Genomic DNA, 20,373 nt, shown 5'->3' on the forward strand with positions numbered 1-20,373 from the left:
TCTTGAACAAAAAAATAATAATTGGAGCTACTGTACAACAATGAAAAATACTTTGTGGAACTTAAAACAGATTTTTCAAACAAAAATTGGTAGAAATTGAAGAGGGTGGTTACTCTTATGAATTAAATAAGTGACTGGGAAGATCAAGTGGAAGAATAGATACAAAGAAATAAGGGAACAGATCTCTGATACGGAGTTTAGATCAAGGAGATCTAGTATGTGAATAACAGGAGTTCCAGAAGGAGAAAATGGAACATAATTAAAAATGTATTAAACATGATTTCCCCAAGCCAAAGAAAAGCCCAAGTCTGTATATTGAAAGGGCTTATTGAGTTCTAGGTGGCATTAATGAGAAAAGACATGTAGTTATATTCTGGTAAAAGAAATTGCTGAACTCTGAAAATAGAGTTTTCAGGCAGGAAGATCAACTTATATGTTAGGAATAATCAGATCTGCATCAGACTTCTGTATCCTGGTGTTGAAGATGAGAAGATAATGGAATACATCTATAAGTGCTGTAATCCAAGAATTCCAAACCAAAATTGAGCGATCATTCATCTGTTAAGGTGAAAGGAAGATATTTGTGGATATATAGAGGTTCAAAGTTTATATCACCCATGTTTTCTGAGGAAAATGCTAAGAAAGGACTGCAGACAAAGGACAAATCAGTTAGAGACTTCAGGCTAGGGCAGGTTGAAGAGGAGAGAAAATGGTAAGCAGTTCACCTTGCTGTCTGTATTTAAATCTGAATGGATAATGATTAAACTACATGTGTAATGGAAGTGTTAAATATGAGCTTTTATAATAGAAGATACAGGAAAACAATAATCTTTTTTATTTTTTTATCTTTTTTAAAGGAAAACAATAATCTGAAACTAAAAGTACTTTGCCAACAAAACCTACAGGTTGTAAGAGAGGTCTCACAAGGTTGAGTGAGAAACATAAAAATAAAGTTCTTATTGAGGGGGTGGAGGGAAGCAGTGAAGAAATAAAACATCTTGGTGTAAGGAAAGCATATATGAGATCACTGATGCCTGATTTTCGTAAAATAGTAGAAAAAATTGATACCTGATTTTGAGTGCCAGAAAAGAGAGGGTAACCATTAATGGATGAAAAAAGACACTAGAACTTCCATACTAAAAAGAGAAAATAAAAGAATGAATACCAACCAAAACTGAAATTAGACTGTGCTGAAAATAGGAACATTACATATCAGAACCAATGGGACACAACAAAAGCTATACTGAGAGGAAATTGTACAGTCTTAAAAAGTCTTCATTTTTAAAATGGAAAGGCAAAACATAAAGGAACTTAGTACTTATCCTAAGAAATTAGGGAAAGACTCTCAAGATAAGCCAAAAGAAACTAATGAGAAATAAAGATAAAAGTGAAATGAATGAAGCAGAAAAAAAAAAAAAAAAAACCTAAGAGAATAAATTGTAAAGGCCATTTTTTTAAAAAGACCATTAAAATGGCTAAATACCAAATAAGCCTGATTAACGAAAAAGAGCAAAATATGAAAAATTAATGAGAAAGGAGACATTACCACAGATGTACAGAAGAGAATGCTATATGCAATTCATGGCAACAAATATGGAACCTAGAGGAAATGGATGATGTTCTAGTGAAATAAAAATTACCAAAACTAATCTGAGAAGAAGAAAAAATTTAAATAGACAGGTACCATAGAAACATAAGATACCAACATGGAAAAAGGCACCGAGGCCGGATGGTTTCATTGCTGAATTCTGTGTAACCTCTTAAGAGAACTAATTCCAATGTTATTTTAATTATTCCAGACGAAAGGAAAAATATAGAAGGCTCCATTTGTTTTTTTTTGAACAGCCTTACTAAGATACCATTCACATACCATAAAATTTATTTATTTAAAATGCATAATTCAGTCATTTTAGTATATTCACAGAGTTGTGCAACCATTACCACTCAATTTTAGAACGTTTTCCTTACTCCAAGAAGAAACCTTGTACCCATTAACAGCCACTCCCCAATTCACTCAAACCCCTCCAGCCCTAGACAACCGGTTTGTTTCTATGGATTTGTCTATTCTGGACATTTTATATGAATGGAATTATACAATATATGGTCTTTTGTGACTGGTTTCTTTCACTTAGCATGTTTTCAAGGCCATCCATATTTTACCTTGTTTTAATACTTCATTCTTTTTTATTGAGAAAAAATATTCCATTGTATGGATGTACCACAATTTATTTATTCAGTTGATGGGAATTTTGGTTGTTTCCTGTTTTTGGTTATTATAAAAAAAGCTGCAGGTATGAACATTTGTGTACAAGTCTTTGTGTGGATGTATGCTTTCATTTCTCTTGGATGTAATCCTAGGAGTGAAATTCGTGCATCATATGGTAACTCTATGTTTCACTTTTTGAGGAACTGCCAAAGTATTCTCCAAAAGCTACACCATTTCACTTCTCCATTTGTTTTTAGTACCCTCCCAGAAATTTATAGACAGATGTTTCTAGTAAATATGTTCTTGTCGTTAGGTGCCATTGAGTTGGTTCCAACTCTTGTCAACCATACGTACAACAAAACACTGTCCGGTTCGGCACCATCCTCACAGTCATTGCTGCATCCCGTCGTTGCAGCCACTGTGTCAATCCATTCATTTCATTGAGGGTCTTCCACTTTTTCACTGACCCTCTAGTTTACCAAGCGTGATGTCCTCCAGGGACTGGTCCCTCATGATACATGTTCAAAGTGTGTGAGACTGAGTCTTGCCATCCTCACCTCTAAGGAGGATTCTGGCTGTACTTCTTCCAAGACAGATTTGTTTGTTCTTCTGGCAGTCCATGGTGTATATACAGTATTCTTCACCAACACCGTAATTCAAAGGCATCAGTTTTTCTTTGGTCTTCCATATTCATTGTCCAGCTTTTGCATACATATCAGGGGACTGAAAACACCATGGCTTGGGTCAGGTGCACCTTAGCCCTTAAAGCAACATCTTTGCTTTTCAACACTTGAAAGAGGTCTTACTGCAGCAGATTTGCCCAATGCAATATGTCGTTTGACTTTTTGAGTGCTGCTTCCATGGGTGTTGATTGTGGATCCAAGTAAACTGAAATCCTTGACAACTTCAGTCTGTTCTCCATTTATCATGATATAGCTTGTTGGTCTAGTTGTGAGAATTTTTGTTTTCTTTATGTTGAGGTGTAATCCATACTGAAGGCTGTAGTCATTGATCTTCATCAGTGAGTGCTTCAAGTCCTCTTCACTTTCTGCAAGCAAGGTGTGTTATCTGCATATCGCAGGTTGTTAATAAGTCTTTCTCCAATCCTGATGCTGCCCTTTGTTGCTCTTTTAGTCCTGCTTCTTGAATTATTTGCTCTGCATACAGATTGAATAAGTATGGTAAAAAGGATCCAACCATGATGCACACCTTTCCTGATCTTAAACCATGCAGTATCACCTTGTTCTGTTCAAATGACTACCTCTTGGTCTATGTACAGGTTCTGCATGAGCACAATTAACTGTTCTGGAATTCCCATTCTTCACAATGTTATCCATAATTTGTTAAGATCCATGTAGGCGGATGCCTTTGCATAGTCAGTAATAACACAAGTAAACATCTTTCTGGTATTCTCTGCTAGAGATGCAAATTTTGCTAAGTTAAAGAAGCTAGACTGAAAAGAACCACATACATATGGCATGATTCCATTTATATGACAGTCTGGAAAAGTCAAAACGTTAGATACAGACAATATCTGTAGTTGCCGGGAGATGGGAGTGAGGAGAGAGGGGTGAGTACCTATGAGAGACACTAGGGAACTAACTTTTTGTGGTGATAAAAATGTTCTGTTTTTTGATTGTGGTGGTGGTTACATAACTGAATGCATTTGTCAAGACATTGAACTGTACACCTAAAAGGGTGAATTTTGTTATATATGGATTATACCTTAATAAATCTGACCAAAAAAAAAAAAAAGCACAACAAATGCAGAAATTCTAAATGAAACATTAGCAAAGTGGATCCAGCCAAGAACTAGACTACTGATACCCAATATCATCATTATTAATGTTAATCTTAGAGGTTTTCATGAATATAATGGGCAAGGAAATTAAATAAACATTGGAAAGGAGATTAAAGGTTCTCTTTTTTGCTGATAACATGATCACGTACTTAGGAAACAAAGGGAATAAACTAATAGAATTAGTAAGACAATGTAGGTAAATGGATATAAGATAAATCTACAAAAATCAACTTTATGTTATCAGTGGAAATAGTAAAACAATTTGATTCACTATTATGACAAAACTAAGATACTTAGGAGTAAATTGATGAGGAAAGTACAAAATCTGATATAAGGCCTTTTCAAATACAAAGACAGATGAACCACAAACTGTATTCTTAGATGAGAAGACTTAATATAAAAATATCCATTTTCTGAAAGTTAAAAACAAATTCCAGTTTTTTTTTTTTAATTGCGTAAAACAGTTTTTAAGTTTATATAAGAAGGATATAGGTATTTGAGACTAGTTTATGGGGTGAAAAAGAAAGAGAGAGAGAGAGACCTGCCTTTTACCAGAGTTTAGAACCTATTTAAAAGCTTCTGTAACCAAGTCAAAGTGGTACTGGCATAGGGTTGGACATAAAAATTCCTGGAATAGAATAAAAAATCCAGAAATAGAAAAATGTAATATGTGACAAAAGTGTTACTTAATGTATTCAGTTCAGTGGGTTTATTTAATAAATAATGCTGGGGTAATTGGCTATCCATTTGTAATAAAATTGGACCACTGTATCGGGTTAATGCCCTCGCCTACAAATCAAAAGTTTGAAGGTTTGAGTCCAACCAGAGGTGCCTCAGAAGAAAGGCCTGGCAATCTACTTCCAGAAAATCAGCCCTTGAAAACCCTGTGAACAGAGTTCTTCTATGATACACATGTGGTTGCCATGAACTCAGCAGAAACTGGTACTGATATCACACCATATACAAAAAATAGAGTAGATTAAAGACTTAAGTCTCAGGAAATTTATAAGGCTACATGTATTACCTAGGGGCTGGCGAGACCTTAGACCAGAAAACTAGAAACTAAAATGAAATTGGTTACATAAGAAACAGAAGTTTTTGTGTAGCAAAAGTTTGTCAATAGTCAGGCGATAAGATTTCAGGAGGAAAAAATTTGTGAACAACACAGTTCATCAATATTTATTGTATACAAAGAGAGCCTATAATTTGACAAGAACCTAATTGAAATAGGGTCAAAGGATGTGTAAAGGCAGTTTATAGAAGACCAGATGTCAAGGAGTTCTTAACCATAAAAAGATGCTCCTTTAACTTACTTAGAATCAGGAAAATGTGAGACCCTGTTATACTCATTAGATTGGCAAAAATTTAAACAAGCAGCTACCTCATTGCTGACAGGAATGTGGGAGAAAGGACTTTCTCATGTGGCTTGTGAACCTAAATCATTAGGATTTCTTGGGAAAGCAATCTAACAGCTTCTTTTAGAACTGAAAACACATACAAACTTTTAAGCCTAGAAGTCTCATTCTTGGGTATCTCTACCAGTAAGTAAAAATAGATACATATACAAAGATGTTTATTACAGCAGTTTTCATAGTACCTAAACTAGAAACAAAATGGATGCCCATCAATAGAGGAATGATTGAATAAATTAACTGTTAATGCATGAAAAATTATGCAGCCATATTAAAATTAGAGCAAAATATCTTAAAGATTACCATACTGTTGAGTGAGAAATGTATATCCCATTTTTTTGAAAATTAGATGACTAAAAACCTTTGTTATGTGTATTTGTTCATGAAAAAAATATATGATTATAGAACCATGAATAAAAGTATACAGGGATTTATACTAGATTTCTAACAAGGGGTTGCCTGGAGTTGGGGAGAAGCAGAGCCAAGCGTGCCTTTATTGATCATTGTGCTGACCTCACCTGATGTATTGTTAAAAAAAAAAAAAAAGCTGTAGAATAATGTGCACAGTATTATTTTAGTAGTATAGGAAAAAAGCCACTTTTGGATCATATGTGTGTATATGCTTCCATATATTTGTATGACCCAGAAAACCCAGTGCCGTCGAGTCGATTCCGACTCCTAGCGACCCTATAGGACGGAGTAGAACTGCCCCATAGAGTTTCCGAGGAGCGCCTGGCGGGTTTGTACGAGCAAGGAAAAAAGTACAGAAGAACGCGCAACAGTGTGTTAACACTGTCTCAGTAGGGTGGGAGAATTTGCTGTGTCTTTACATATGGTCATATTGTATTGTTTCTCCACAAGCACATACTGCTTTTGTAATTTGAAAAAAATCAAAGAAAATCAATTAAAAAAAAATTAAAAATTATAGGTCATGTTTATATATAAAGAACGTTTAATTTTGAAAAGCTGTAAATGTCTAAAACTGGTATTATGTTGCCTATTTTTTAAGCTATAAAAATACCATAATTTAAAAAAGTGTCACTCAGTAACTTGTCTAATTAAAATTGACAATTCAAATGTTGAACTGTTAATAAGCCCTACTGTATTGAGTGTTCATGTAATATCCAGCTGATTTCTTTCAACAACTGATTGTAAAAAAAATTACGTAATTGAAAAGAGATGATAATTGATATTACTGGATTTTCTTTGCATTAAAAAAAAAATTTTTTTTTTTTTCTTTGCATAGGTCCTAATAAAACAGGAAATTCAGAGGAAGAGTGGTTATGCCATCCAGGCAGATGAAGAGCAGTTGCGAGTTCAATTAGATACAATTCAATGTGAACTAAATGCCCCTACTCAGTTCAAGGTGAGCGCTCAATAAGACCATAAAGCTAGAATATGTTTCAGGTGGATTGGCATAAAAATGTTGAGTAGCCTTCAGAAAGAAATTTTGCATAATTGTTTTTATTAAGTATTTGTTCTCTTTGATCAAAATTTCCTTTCTAAACTTTTAATCAGGGTGTTTTCAGTCTGTAGATGTTTCAAATAATGTACAGAGGGAGATGTGAGTTTTTTTAATATAGCAACTGTCCTTTTAGAAGAGAAAACATTTTCTTGCAGGCTTGGTTGCTGTTGTTAGCAGTTGTGATTTAACTCAGTCTTGTTTTTAGGGCCGACTAAATGAATTGATGTCCCAAATCAGGATGCAGAATCATTTTGGAGCAGTCAAATCTGAAGAAAGGTATTACGTAGATGCAGATCTGCTACGAGAAATCAAGCAGGTAAATGTTGTACCAAGGTGCACATTTTAAAAGGTGAAATTAGAGGTAGCAAAGGCACCAAAGTTCTCTAGACCTCTACTACTCAGTGTAGCCCATGACAGCAGCAGTAGCATCACCTGGGAGCTCATTAGAAATGCAAAATCTCAGGACCTCCGTCAAATTACAGAACCTGCGGATGTCAGGATCAGAGAGTGGTGTGTATGCAATATGGGGGTTATAAATATGTTGAGACTTTGATCCCCTCGGCCCTCCGGGCAGCTGGGTGGGAGTATGGGGTGGCCAGAACCCCTAACCACTTGTCTCTAAGGCAACTTCATATGAAAAGGGTTGGGAAGCACTGTTCTAATTTATGTTTATTGGTATAAATACATATTGTTTAAGTGAAAGCTGTCTAACCATTGATTGTGTTGAAAGAAAATATACTAAGATAGTAAACTCTGTGGAACATGTTAGGATTGTCAGCATAGCCCTGAGGATTTTGTTCGGTGCCTCTGAGTTGATTTTTGACTCGTAGTAACCCCCCTGTGACAGAATAGAACTGCCCCATAAGGTTTCTAGGCTATAATCTTTACAGGAGCAGACCAACAGGTTTTCTCCAGAAAAGCTGACGGGTGGGGTGGGGTGAGAAGGGCTTAAACTGCCAGCCTTTTCATTATAAATGCTACATCTACAAATCCAATTTTATTGCATGCTTTAGGATGGATATTGCTGTTTAATGTCTCATAAACAAATTTGGCTCTCAGGTTCTTAGAAAGCATACATACACTTGATTATATGCCATTTTAAACATTTTCAGAAAAATTAACAAAAGAATCTAGCAAAATATAAGAAAGAGCTATATTGAAGAGTTTGTGTGAAAACTGTAGTAAATTTGGCAGTAGTATGAATACCTACCTTTCTAAAGTGATGAAAAGCAGTATATGGCTTTGGGATTGAATCCTGGCTCACCACCTACTAGTTTGTAACCTTGGGCAGGTGACTTACTTGTGTCTCAGTTTCCTTATCTGTAAAGTGGAGATGATAATATACCCCAAAGGGTGCTTAGAAGGATTTTAATGAGTTAATCACCTGTGAAGCTGGTAAAACAGGGCCCTAACACATGGAAAGGACTGTTACAAATGTTAGCAACTGTTGTTGTCATCAACATTGCCATCACTACATACTTTGTACTTCAGAACATGAAAATTGTTAGTTTTCAGGTGATTATTTTGTTACTTTCAAGTGATTATTTTGAATACCTTTTGAATTGTTTTATTATCATACCCTTGTTTTTAATCAAAGGTTATCAGGATGGCTGTCTAAAAAAATCTGCGTCATCTATAAAACTGCAGTTGAAACTATTGTTCATTATATATTTGCTCTTCAGAGTCTGTCTTTTACTATAGGTCTCGTAAAGGTTTTATTAGCAAAAGACATAGTATAAATGTTTAAATACATATGTGTGTCCACTATATACAGAGCACAGTTACTAGGTAATGTACTGCTAGTAAAATAATGAAAAAGTCCTTTCCTGTGGGTAGCTTACAGTTCAGTACATTAAAGATGTTTTCCTTTCATTCATTCCAGCATTTGAAACAACAGCAGGAAGGCCTTAGCCACCTGATTAGCATCATAAAAGATGATCTAGAAGATATAAAGTTGGTGGAACATGGACTGAATGAAACCATCCACATCAGAGGTGGTATCTTCAGTTGACAGTTCACTACCTTGTATTAGAGGTTTATGAAGTGCATCCTCTGACTGCCTCAGGTCCTCCTTGAGAACTGCCTATGTGGAGAAAAAAGAAAACAACCCTCTCCTGGCTTGGTTTCTGAGAAGGTTACTGACAGATTTTTTTTCATCAAATCTGAAATAACATTGTCATCTCACAGCTGTTCAAAGATAGCCTTTGAAAGATTTATACCTAAAAGCTGTATTTACTTTAAAAAAAAAAGTACAAAATTCCCAGAAGTATATGTACTATTGTACATTTTTACAACAGCATTGTTCTTTAAAAATAATCAGTGTTTAAAGATTATTCTCCATTGAGCCTGTACTCTGCTTTCCATAGCAAGTAAATATAAAATGTCTACTTTGCACATACAAAATAATGACTCGGCTGCTGGAGACTTGTACTTCAGAGGGTAAATGTACATCAGTTTTTATATTTGTGAATTCATCTGTGGGAGGAGTAAAGAAAATCCAAGAATCTTTAATGATTAATGTGGTTTTCTTCGGTTCTATAAAGATGTGTAAATATATTTTTATATTATTTTACTTATTTGGAACTTACAGACATTAGGATATAACAAAATTATCATTTTTGCAACTTTTTTGTTTTTTTAAATGTTTTTATTTCTAAAGATGAAACCTTATAAATTCTTGATTTTAATTTTATAAAGTTCTGTGTGGTGTTTTGCTTATTTGGCTTCTGGAGAATGACCATTTATATCTGCACAAGCGCTAAGTCATAATCACAATTCAGGAACCTTAGTCTTTCCTTGTTTTAAACCAGATTTTTCCCTCCCAAGGATATTTGTCAATGCTGATATAAAACTTATTTCAGATATCTAGGAGGAAGAATTCTCTATCCACCACTGCAAACTGAAACTCAGTACTCCGTAAGCAATAACCTCCTTTTCCCATTCCCTCCCACCCCTGGTAACAGTTAATAAACTTTGGTCTCTATACAAAAAAAAAAAGAACTCTCTAATATATCATTAGTATCTGAAAACACTAGAAAAATCTAAATTAGACAACATTATGGTTAAGAGAGAGCTCAGCTGCTGACCGTAAGGTCGGCAGTTCAGCTCCACCAGCTGCTTCTTAGAAACCCTATGGGACAGTTCTACTCTATCCCATAGGGTGGCTATGAGTTAGGGCTGGAATTGACTTGGTGGGAATGAGTTTTTTTTTTTTTTTTAAACAATGTAACATGGTGATCCTTTAACAACCGAATTATCTTAAACAGTTTTTACTATAAACTGCATGAGCTGGCCCCTCTTGAAATACTTTAACTTCATACTTCTGTTTGATCCTTTGGCTTATATTGAAGAGTGTTATGAGAAAGACAGCCCCATGAATCTTGCCATTTTACTGTGGAGACAGTGATGAGTGTGATTCACTGTATTTACAGAGTCCATCCTCTTAGGAACCTGCTGAAGAAATTTTTCCCCCACTGCAGACTAGGTAGCAGTATAGGAGCCTGGGAACCTTAAAGATGATTTTTTTTTCCAATTTAGCTGCTAGGAGTTTATGACCACTTTTACCACATTCATGGCATGCAATTTGTTATACAACCTTCCACATTGCCCCCTTCCATCATATTTTCCTACCCACTGCTGTAATTCCATCAGCGTTGAGAGAGGAAGTTCTCTCTTGGTTCACGTTTTGTCTTTGGCTCAGGTGATAGGAACGTCCATCCTCATCCACGTAGCAGAATATGGAAGGAGGTGTTTCTTTCCTCCGTACACGCTCCTACAGCAGGAAGAGTTGTTGAGCTAACTGATAAGAATTACTCATTGGGCCACGTTCTCTGGTGGGCAGATCATTAATCATGCATACAATGCGCATTCCTTTAGACTTTAATTTTTTGTGTTCTGATATTGTTAAGATCCCTGCACTTCCCAGTTCTATGAAGTAAATACACCTAGACAGCCCCCAGCCCTACCCCACATACATACCTGTTGCTGTGGCGTCAATTCTGACTCATGGTGACCCCACATGTGTCAGCAGAACTGCTCCATAGGGTTTTCGATGGCTGATTTTCCAAAGTAGATCTCCAGGCCTTTCTTCAGATGTGCCTCTGGGTGGACTGCAACCTCCAACCTTCTGGTTAGCAGCTGAGTGTCATTAACTGTTTGCAGCACCCAGAGACTGACAGGGCCCAGGGTCTGCCTTTTAAAGACAGGCCCAGTTAGCCTCCTAGGTTTCCATCTCACTGGTAACTGCAAGTGTAAGGCGGGCAGTTGGTCCTTGCTGATGTAGCTGGTTAGATAACTGGATTCAGGCTGTATCACATGTATGTTCCAAGCAAGTGATAACCAAGTTCTAGATTTGGGTGTCAGAAAGACCCACTTTGGCCTTAGGACCAAGTTATATTCTCCAGTACAGTTTACCAGAAGTTCTGTATTTAGTCCTCAACTGGCTAACAGTGCTTGTGGATTGCCATTACTCGGAATTCTGAATGTGAAGAAAGGTAAGTAGGATTCAAGCACATTGAACTCCTGACACCTAATTTAGATTTTATTTAGTTTCTTGGTATCTTTAAAAATGGCCTTAAATCCTGTTTGAAATACTGGCAAAGTGTAAAATGCTGATTACAAAGTCCATGACTTATTCAGTTTCTGTTCAACCACTGTAATACCTCAGGAAAAAAAAAAAGTACTGGATAACTTCCAAGACTCAAGTTAGAGACTATGCATGTGAAATACTGTAAGCTGCTGTGTTTCTAGCAAAACCAAAAAACCAAACCATTGCCATCCAGTCGATTCTGACTCATAATGACCCTATGACAGAGTAGAACTGTCCCGTAGTTTTCAAGGAGCGCCTGGTGGTTTCAAACTGCTGACCTTTTGGTTAGCAGCCGTAACAGTTAACTGCTACGCCACCAGAATTTCTGTTGTGTTTACGGAAATATAAAGTGTTCATATATTGAGGCAAGATGAGATTGAGGGATGGTACTATTTGAAGTTTAAGCCTTCAAAGAGATGGGTAGAATAAAATTCTAATTCAGGTATTAAAACCACTATCATTATCATTACTATTAGACATTTTAATATCTGGCAATCTGAATGAAATTATATTTAAATAATCGAAGTCTTTTATTGAATCTGAACAGAAGTATACAGTTTTTTGTTTTTGTTTTTTTTTTTTGCAATCATAAGATTAATACAGAAATAAGTGAAAAGTTAATTCTATTACAATTCCTATCTGGACCAACTTTATGAACTTGCAAAATGACTAACAAATATACAATTCTCATTTTATCAGGAGACTTTGGCCAACAAATGAAAAATACATCATTTTTTAAAATTTCCTGTAGGATCCCTGTAGTATATTTCAGGTAATAAAGAATATATCACACTATAGAGCAACAAAGAGATTTATAGCAGAAGCACAGATTAAAATGACGACTGTCCCAAACGGTGGAAGGAGCATTTCACCAGAGGATGCGGAGGGATGGGATTTGGGGCCTGGAACTGGAAGGGGTCCCGGAGCTGTAATGAGAACACACAGTCATTGGCAGAGTCATTTTGAATATCAGGTATCCACCTGTACCATATATCCTGAATACTTAAACGAAGACATTCAAGTGGAGTTAGAAACTAACCTGAAATATTTCCGAGCAGGAACAATTTTCAAATAAATGTAGTTCGTTATAGATTTCAGGCTGTGTAGCCTTACATATGATCAGGGCATGGTGATCTAGTATTTTTCAGCTGGAACAATGCATGTGACTAATGAAGTTCCTTAGGTAGCATGCTTTTATTTAATATCTATATAGCAGAGAATTATTTTTGTTGTTACACAAGTTCTCTAGGGTTCCTTGCCAATTTTCTACTTCCATTTTCTGTTTATGCAAAGTATAATCCTGTGTCTCTTCTAATTCAAGTAAGACAAAGTGTATTTCCTACATGTATCTGAATATCTACCAAATGCATTGGATATAGCTGTATTTTTAAACACTAAATCCTGCAAACATACATATATACATAAACCAAAACCAAACCCAGTGCCATCGAGTCGATTCTGACTCATAGCGACCCTATAGGACAGAGTAGAACTGCCCCAGAGTTTCCAAGGAGCGCCTGGCGGATTTGAACTGCCAACCCTTTGGTTAGCAGCCGTAGCACTTAACCAGTACACCACCAGGGTTTCCATGTATATATGTATTTTTTTTTTCCCTCTCTATAGGGTCGCTATGAGTCAGAATCAAATCGATGGCACTGGCTTCGGTTTGGTTCGGTTATACATACACTGGTTTGAGAAACTGTTTCCCTTCCATCTGAACTAGTGGAGAGAAGCAGTGGGGTACATTCATCTCAGAATGACGTTTCTCACTGCCCTTAGGTCAGATAACCGACAGCTGTGTTTTTGTTTAAATAGACTAATAACAGAGTACTCAAATGGGATCATCATTTAGATTTCATGGCTGAAGCAAGAGAAAATACCCAGTAAATTTTATAAATATTACATAGTAAACTTTATAAAATGTCATAGTTATATACATGCAGTTACATGCACACTGATGGGGAAACAGGCAGATGCGCTCATGCATCAATATTTGACTCTAGACCAGTGGTTCTCAAGGGGCAGTACTAGCCTCTAAGAGGTAGTTTGGAAGGTTGTAAGGTTATTTTTTGATTGTCTCAACAAAGGCGCAGAGGTAGAGGGCTAGATATCCTTCAATGTTCAGGGCAGTCTTGCACAATGAAAAACTGACCCACTTTCCACACAACTTTCAAATGCACTACTAGACACATGTAAGTGAAAAACCTATTTATAATGATCAAATCCAGAACCTAACTCAGTTTTACATTTAGTAAAGTATTTTTGGACAATTTTAATATATTTTGAACATACTAGTTTTACCTAGGGTCCACAATATTGCTTTGTTTGCCTTCTTATATGAAATAGCTTCTGATATTCTCTCAAATCCAAGTTACTCATATAAATAAATACAATCATCTGCCTAATTCATTAAGTCTTCTAGTATAGTCTAAACATTTGCATATTGAAATATAAATAATTTTATTATAAGTTACAGACATTATATTGATTTTTTATGGTGCAGGTAGGTCTTATCTGTGACTTATTTCAGAACAGTGTAAGAAATTCATAAAATATTTGTTAGAAAAAGGGAGCACTGTGTGAATAAGGGTGAGAACCACTGCTCTAGATAGCACAGTCTCTAGATATAGGTGAAAATGATTGCTTAAGAAACAAAATCAAATTGCCTTCACCACACACATGTATAAGCATTTGGATATATTCTATTATTATGGTGCCTTAAACCCTTGCAAGTTTGTTCCTTTTATTGAGAGAAAATAAATTTATAATTTTTTCTATATTGCAGAAACACATTTATCAGCTGAGGAAATGAGATGGTTCTTACTAGGATTGGCGCTATTTCCTTCCCTTCTGTCTTCTAAAATATAAACAAATTATGAGTTAACTGCATTGTACATATATTCATCCAGAAGAGAAAAAATAACCTAATTAAGGAGATTATGCAAACTTGGTTATCTCTGGGGGTAAATCTCAGGGGCTGGCTAAGGGTCAATGGGGCAGGGTAGTAGGTTTAGAAGTAAGTCTGGGGTTGGGAGAAGAGGTTTAATTTTTACCCATTTGCTCCTTTTGATTTTTTTTTTTACATGGGTGTTTCCATTAAAATAAAAGTTAAAATTTTGTTTACAAAAAATGCACTTTTTCCTCCATATTGAACTCAGACGCTCAAGTACAATATTAAGTCTTACCATTTACTAATTATTACGTGCCAGGCATTGTGCGAGTGAGTGCTGTATGTGTACTGTAGCCTTTATTTCTTACAATCTTGTTAGGTAGGTAGAGTTATCCCTATTTCACAGGTGTCCCTCAAGTCACCTGTGAAATGTTTTGAGGTGTGACTTACACCTCACATAGGTAATCAGCAGTAGCAATACCTGATTTCGAAGCCTGTGCTCCTAATTACTATGCTATACTACCTTCAAGTGTGTGCCTGGCATGCAAATACTACAATATTACCACATTTTGACAACTTTGAAACCTAATGCCAAGTCTAGAAGTCCAGGATAGAGGTGTATTTCCTGTAACTACACTGGCTAGAAGACAGTGAAAAAACGTGAAAAGTTCTAGTCATAGTTCTGTCTCTTTCTAACCTCTTACATGTTACTTTGTTCCTTTTATTGAAGGAAAATAAATTTCTCATTTTTCATACTTTCTAAAGTATAAAGTATATACTTTAACCTTCCTATGTTTCAGGTCCTCATCCCTGAAGTGGCAGTAACAGTATCTATGTCAATGGACCAAATGAGATCCTGTGCAAATATGTTTTGTTACTGCATTTTAAAAAGCGTGTACTACACAGCGCCCTCCAGGAAAGGGCACAACATAAAAAAAAACCATTGCCATTGAGTTGATTCCAAGTCACAGCCACCCTATATGACAGAGTAGAACTCCCCCATAGGGTTTCCAAAGACTGACTGATGGATTTGAACTGCCGACTTTTTGGTCAACAGCCAAGCTCTTAACCACTGTGCCACCAGAGCTCCACAGTACAACACAGTTCCACCAAAACCTAGTGGCTCATTTGTTGGAGAGTATGCAGAGTCCAAGTAAGGAGCACTGATTGGCTGGCCTGATTTTAGCGTGCTATACGGTTCTCATTTATACCTCTTTAATGACGCTATTTCCGAGACTACAGATTTCCTCACAGTAGCTAGCTCACCCTGGGAAGCTTCCTGCCTCATTCTGGAACGGACAGGTGCAGCTGGGAGGCCAACTGTTTCAGTTTCGGGTAAAGAGACTTCTTGGCTTGGCCATGAAAGCCATAATAGCAGGGACTATTAGGAAAGGGCTTGTCCACATTTCCCCCCTCTGGCTTGCAAACGGGGGTGTATGAAGCTGTACGTGCGGGTGTTCTCCCCAGACCTCTTAAGACTGAGCTAACCAAATGATTATGGTAAAGGACTCAGAACCCCATGATGCCTCCACCCCCAATAATAAAAGAATTTATTACCAGGTTTTTCATCCATTTGTACTACTTTTATTCCTAAATTAGAGATTTTCAGATACTAATAAGGATAGCTGCCATTTACCTGAAGGTGCCCTGGTGGTGCAGTGGTTAAGCGCTTGGCTGCTAACTGAAAGGTCCACAGTTTGAACCCACTAGCCACACGATGAAATAAAGATGTAGTAGTCTGCTTTTGCAAAGATTACAGCCTTGGGAACCCTATGGCCTATAGGGTTGCTATGAGTCAGAATCGACTCGATGACAACGGATTTTATTTGGGTCTTTAATCAGAACTACAAAACAGAACTTTTCCACATTTTACAGATGTGGAAGCAAAGGCTTGGAAAAGTAAAGTATCTTATACAAAGTCACCCAGAGGAAAGTAGTGGAAGAGAGACCTCATGAAGGAAGGTATGGGTTCTGTCTGACCACACAGCCCATACTCATCCCCCACATCCTTTTCAGCAGCCACCTTTCAGACAACCACACTGTGCCTAGTAAGTCCCCAGTGAGATGACTCTGCAAACTCTGGAGCAGCAAGCCGATGAGCTGTAGAGGCACACGTGTCGTCAGTGTTGCTGGAGGTTCGCCTCAAAGTTGTGGCCAAATAAATTCAACAGTGCCAACCCGGATCAGTACAGAACAGTTGCTTATGGAACTTCTCTCTCAGCCTGTATCAGTGCTTTGTGTAACTAACTGTGAAGATGCCATCTCTACATGGCACACAGTTTGCACAGACAACAAGGTTAGCCAAAGCTCAGCACTGTGTGGATGGGTACAATTTCCCATGGAGTCAATATTGATTCATAGCAACCTAATGTGTGCCAGAGTGTAACTCCACAGGGTTTTCAGTGGATGATTTTTCAGATGTAGATCACCAGGCCTTTCTTCTGAGGCACCTCTGGAACATTCCAAGGTAGACTCAAACCTCCAACCTTTCAGTTAGCACCCAACTATGTTAACTGCTTGTACCACCCAGGGTATAATTTAGGAAATGCTAAAAGTCTTAATTTATTTAATAGACGGTCATTCCCATAATAACAAAACTTGCAAAAAAAAATTATTTTCAAAGCCCTACATGACCTCAGGAGAAAGGATTTAAACCACTGCATAGAGGCTTTGACCCTGAGATTTTGTGCTTTTATAGTCCTTACAGATATCCTGTGAGGCAAGCATGCACAAGTGTTAGCCACATGAGAAAGAGGAAGCACAGAGAAGTGACACTGCTCCCCATGGAATGGCAAGATGCTGGGCTGGGGCAGGGATCCTTAGACTTTCCCATCTCTGAGTTCTCCAGTAAAAGATATCAAGTTATATCCACACATATATATACAGATTTTTATTTCTCCTTGTCCCAGGAAAAAATTAAATTTGAGGGCTTTTCATTTTTTCCCCTCCCCTGTAAACCTAAGTTCTGAGGTTCTTCTGAGGAGCCTGACTAGAATCACTGCGTGGTTTCTCTGGCCATAGAAGCTCAAGGCCCCTGAATGACCTTGCCCTCAGCTACAGTCTTATATTTTCTAATATCCATTTTCAAGGTTATATCTTAAAGGTAGATTACACCTGTCATAGTAAGTACACTAGAAAAACACTTGAGAAACCATCAGTGTTGAGGGAAGGATGCTTGGTCATAAGTTACAACACCTGGATCCTTCACTCACTGATGGAATCTTGTGCAAAAAATACTTAGGCTCAAGGTCTCCTAAATGACGAGTGGTGACAGTTACGTCTACATTCCCCAAACTGGAAGCCTCCCCTGTGTTAACGCTACCATTGCTTACCAGGTAATGAAAAAGGTTCTGGGATTTTCATTCCTAAATGAGAAAGAAGTTTTCAGTGACGTGCAGTTTGCTCTAGTGAGCACAATTTTCAAACTCTTTATCTGAAGAGCTCAAGAAATACCAGCACCAAAGGTGACCCCTGCACTGTATTTTCACCAGATTTGTATTAAAAAGCTCTGTCTACAAGGACCTTCATTGTAAAAATCCAGACCAAGCTTAAAGAAGCCTTCTGCCACGGCATCTCACTAAGTTAGTGTCTATACCAGGAGAACACTGTTTTGTTAGTGGGAGAACCCAGATACTGAGATGTTTGTTAGCCAAAGCTAACAGCTTGCTCAGGAACTTGAGATTTCTATTGAGGAACTCCCCAAGCAGATGCTTTATCTGTGGAACCTGGAAGGTGCTAGACTGCATGCATCCTGGTCCCACAGCCTGCCCCTCAGTCATGTCCCCAGCAGAACTAACTTTCCTGCTCCAGGGACACATGGATGCTAGGAAGGAAAGGCATTTTCTCTCTTTTCTTCCCCATCTAAGTCTTTGTTGAATGACTGGCAGGCAGCTGTGAGGGAAATACTCATGAACAATAGCCTCATGACAATAGTCTCTTGAATGCCCTGGGAATCCTTCTCACTTCAAACGTGGGCCCAGAGAGTAAATAGAAAGACATCTTACCAGGTATTTGGGTGGGTTCATGGTTTTTCATATCTGAAGGCAGAAATAAATATGGGTTAATGCTAATCAGTTATCTTGCATTGTTAACGCCCCTTTTGTCTATACCGCCCCATCTCCTCAAAGAAAGAAAAAAACAAGAAAAACGCCTTTCAATGGCTCTTTGTTCTCTAACTGCACAAAGTCTAAACTTCTTAGCCTAGAATTCAAGAACTCCCATGATCTAGCCCCTATCTCTCCAACCTCATCTCCACAAGGCAGTCTAGTACATAGGGTTTTTGATGAGACATTACAGGGTTTAAGTATCTGCTTGGTTGGTTACCTAGTAGCTCTATGCCTTTGACCAGGCTACTTAATCCCTTTGAGCTTCAATTCTTTATTTAGGCAAAAGAAATACTTACCTTGAAGGTTTGTGGTGAGTGAGGTGAGTGTAGTGAGTACATAAAAGTGCTTGGTACACCACCTGGAACGTAACTGTTGTTAGTTACTGCTGAGTTGGCTCCAACTCATGGCAAACTTCCAAATAACAGAATAAACTGTTGCCGGTCCTGGCCACCTTTACGATCATGATCATTTGTATGTTTGAGTCCATTGTTGAATGGAGTCTCACTGTTCTGGCTTAACTCATTCCTCAAACTCTCTATGCCCAGTACTGTTCTTAGTCCTAGGCTTCCCCTTCGTGTCTCCTAACCTTGTAGCTAGTCTGTTATTGTTAGGTACCATCGTGTTGGTTTTGACTCATAGTGACCCAATGTACAACAGAACGAAACACTTCCCAGTCCTGTGCCATCCTCACAATTGTTGCTCTGCTTGAGCCCATCGTTGCAGCCACTGTGTCAATACAGTTCATTGAAGGTCTTCCTCTTTTTCGCTGACCCTCTACCTTACCAAGCATGATGTCCATCTTCAAGGACTGGTTTCTCCCGAAAACATGTCCAAAGTATGTGAGACGAAGTCTCACTATCCTCGCTTCTAATGAGCATTCTGGCTGTACTTCTTCCAAGACAGATTTGTTTGCTCTTCTGGCAGCCCATGCTATAGTCAATGCTCTTCACCAACACCATGATTCAAAGGCATCACATGCACGAGAGGCGACTGAAAACACCATGGCTTGGGTCAGGTGCACCTTAGTCCTCAAAGTGACATCTTTGCTTTTTAACACTTGAAAGAGGCCTTTTGCAGCAGATTTGCCCAATGCAATACATCACTTGATTTCCTCACTGCTGCTTCCATGGGCGTTGATTGTGGACCCAAGTAAAACAAAATCCTTGACATTTTCCATCTTTTCTGTGTTTATCATGGTGTTGCTTATTGGCCCAGTTGTGAGGATTTTTGTTTTCTTTATGTTGAGCTGTAATCCATATTGAAGGCTGTAGTCTTTGATGTTCATCAGTATGTGTTTCAAGTCCTCTTCATATAGTCCTCTGCATATATTCTTCTTCATATAGTCCAGCTTCTCGGTTTACTTGTTCAGCATACAGGTTGAATAAGTATGGTGAAAGGATACAACTCTGATGCACACCTTTCCTGATTTAAAACCACGCAGTATCCCCTTGTTCGGTTGGAACGGCTGCCTCTTGGTCTATGTACAGGTTCTGCATGAGCAGTAAGTGTTCTGGAATTCCCATTCTTCGAAATATTATCCATGATTTGTTATGATCCACTTAGTCAATAAAACATAGGTAAACATCTTTCTGGTATTCTCTGCTTTCAGCCAAGATCCATCTGACATCAGCAATGATATTCCTCATTCCACGCCCTCTTCTGAGTCTGGCTTGAATTTCTGGCAGTCCCCTGTTGATGTACTGCTGCAACCACTTTTGAATTATCTTCAGCAAAATGTTACTTGCGTGTGATATTAATGACAGACAAGTGGTAGTCTAGAAAGTAAGTAAAAAGATGACTTACCCGTTAGGAGAGTAGGCTCCTGGCTTTCCACTCCTAAGGATGAAAATAAGAACTATTTAACGAAAAATGCAATCAGCTTGAAAATTAATTTAACCTTATACT

At 37.6% G+C, this 20,373-nt stretch overlaps 2 protein-coding genes across 2 annotated transcripts in view; one reads left to right on the top strand and one right to left on the bottom strand.

The window, feature by feature from the left end:
• Positions 1-9,524, top strand: part of NUP54 (nucleoporin 54) — a 38,967-nt gene extending 29,443 nt beyond the window's left edge. Inside the window, exons 10-12 of the mRNA XM_049885960.1 lie at positions 6,666-6,785; positions 7,090-7,200; positions 8,767-9,524. Coding sequence (XP_049741917.1) covers positions 6,666-6,785; positions 7,090-7,200; positions 8,767-8,895 — 360 coding nt within the window. The 3' untranslated portion in view covers positions 8,896-9,524. The remainder of the gene's footprint in view (positions 1-6,665; positions 6,786-7,089; positions 7,201-8,766) is intronic.
• A 2,740-nt stretch (positions 9,525-12,264) lies between these two features.
• ART3 (ADP-ribosyltransferase 3 (inactive)) overlaps positions 12,265-20,373 on the bottom strand; it is a 90,482-nt gene continuing 82,373 nt past the window's right edge. The window contains exon 6 of the mRNA XM_049885979.1: positions 12,265-12,398. Coding sequence (XP_049741936.1) covers positions 12,265-12,398 — 134 coding nt within the window. The remainder of the gene's footprint in view (positions 12,399-20,373) is intronic.

Source organism: Elephas maximus, chromosome 5, assembly GCF_024166365.1.
Source record: "Elephas maximus indicus isolate mEleMax1 chromosome 5, mEleMax1 primary haplotype, whole genome shotgun sequence".
Classification (NCBI taxonomy): Eukaryota; Metazoa; Chordata; class Mammalia; order Proboscidea; family Elephantidae; genus Elephas; species Elephas maximus.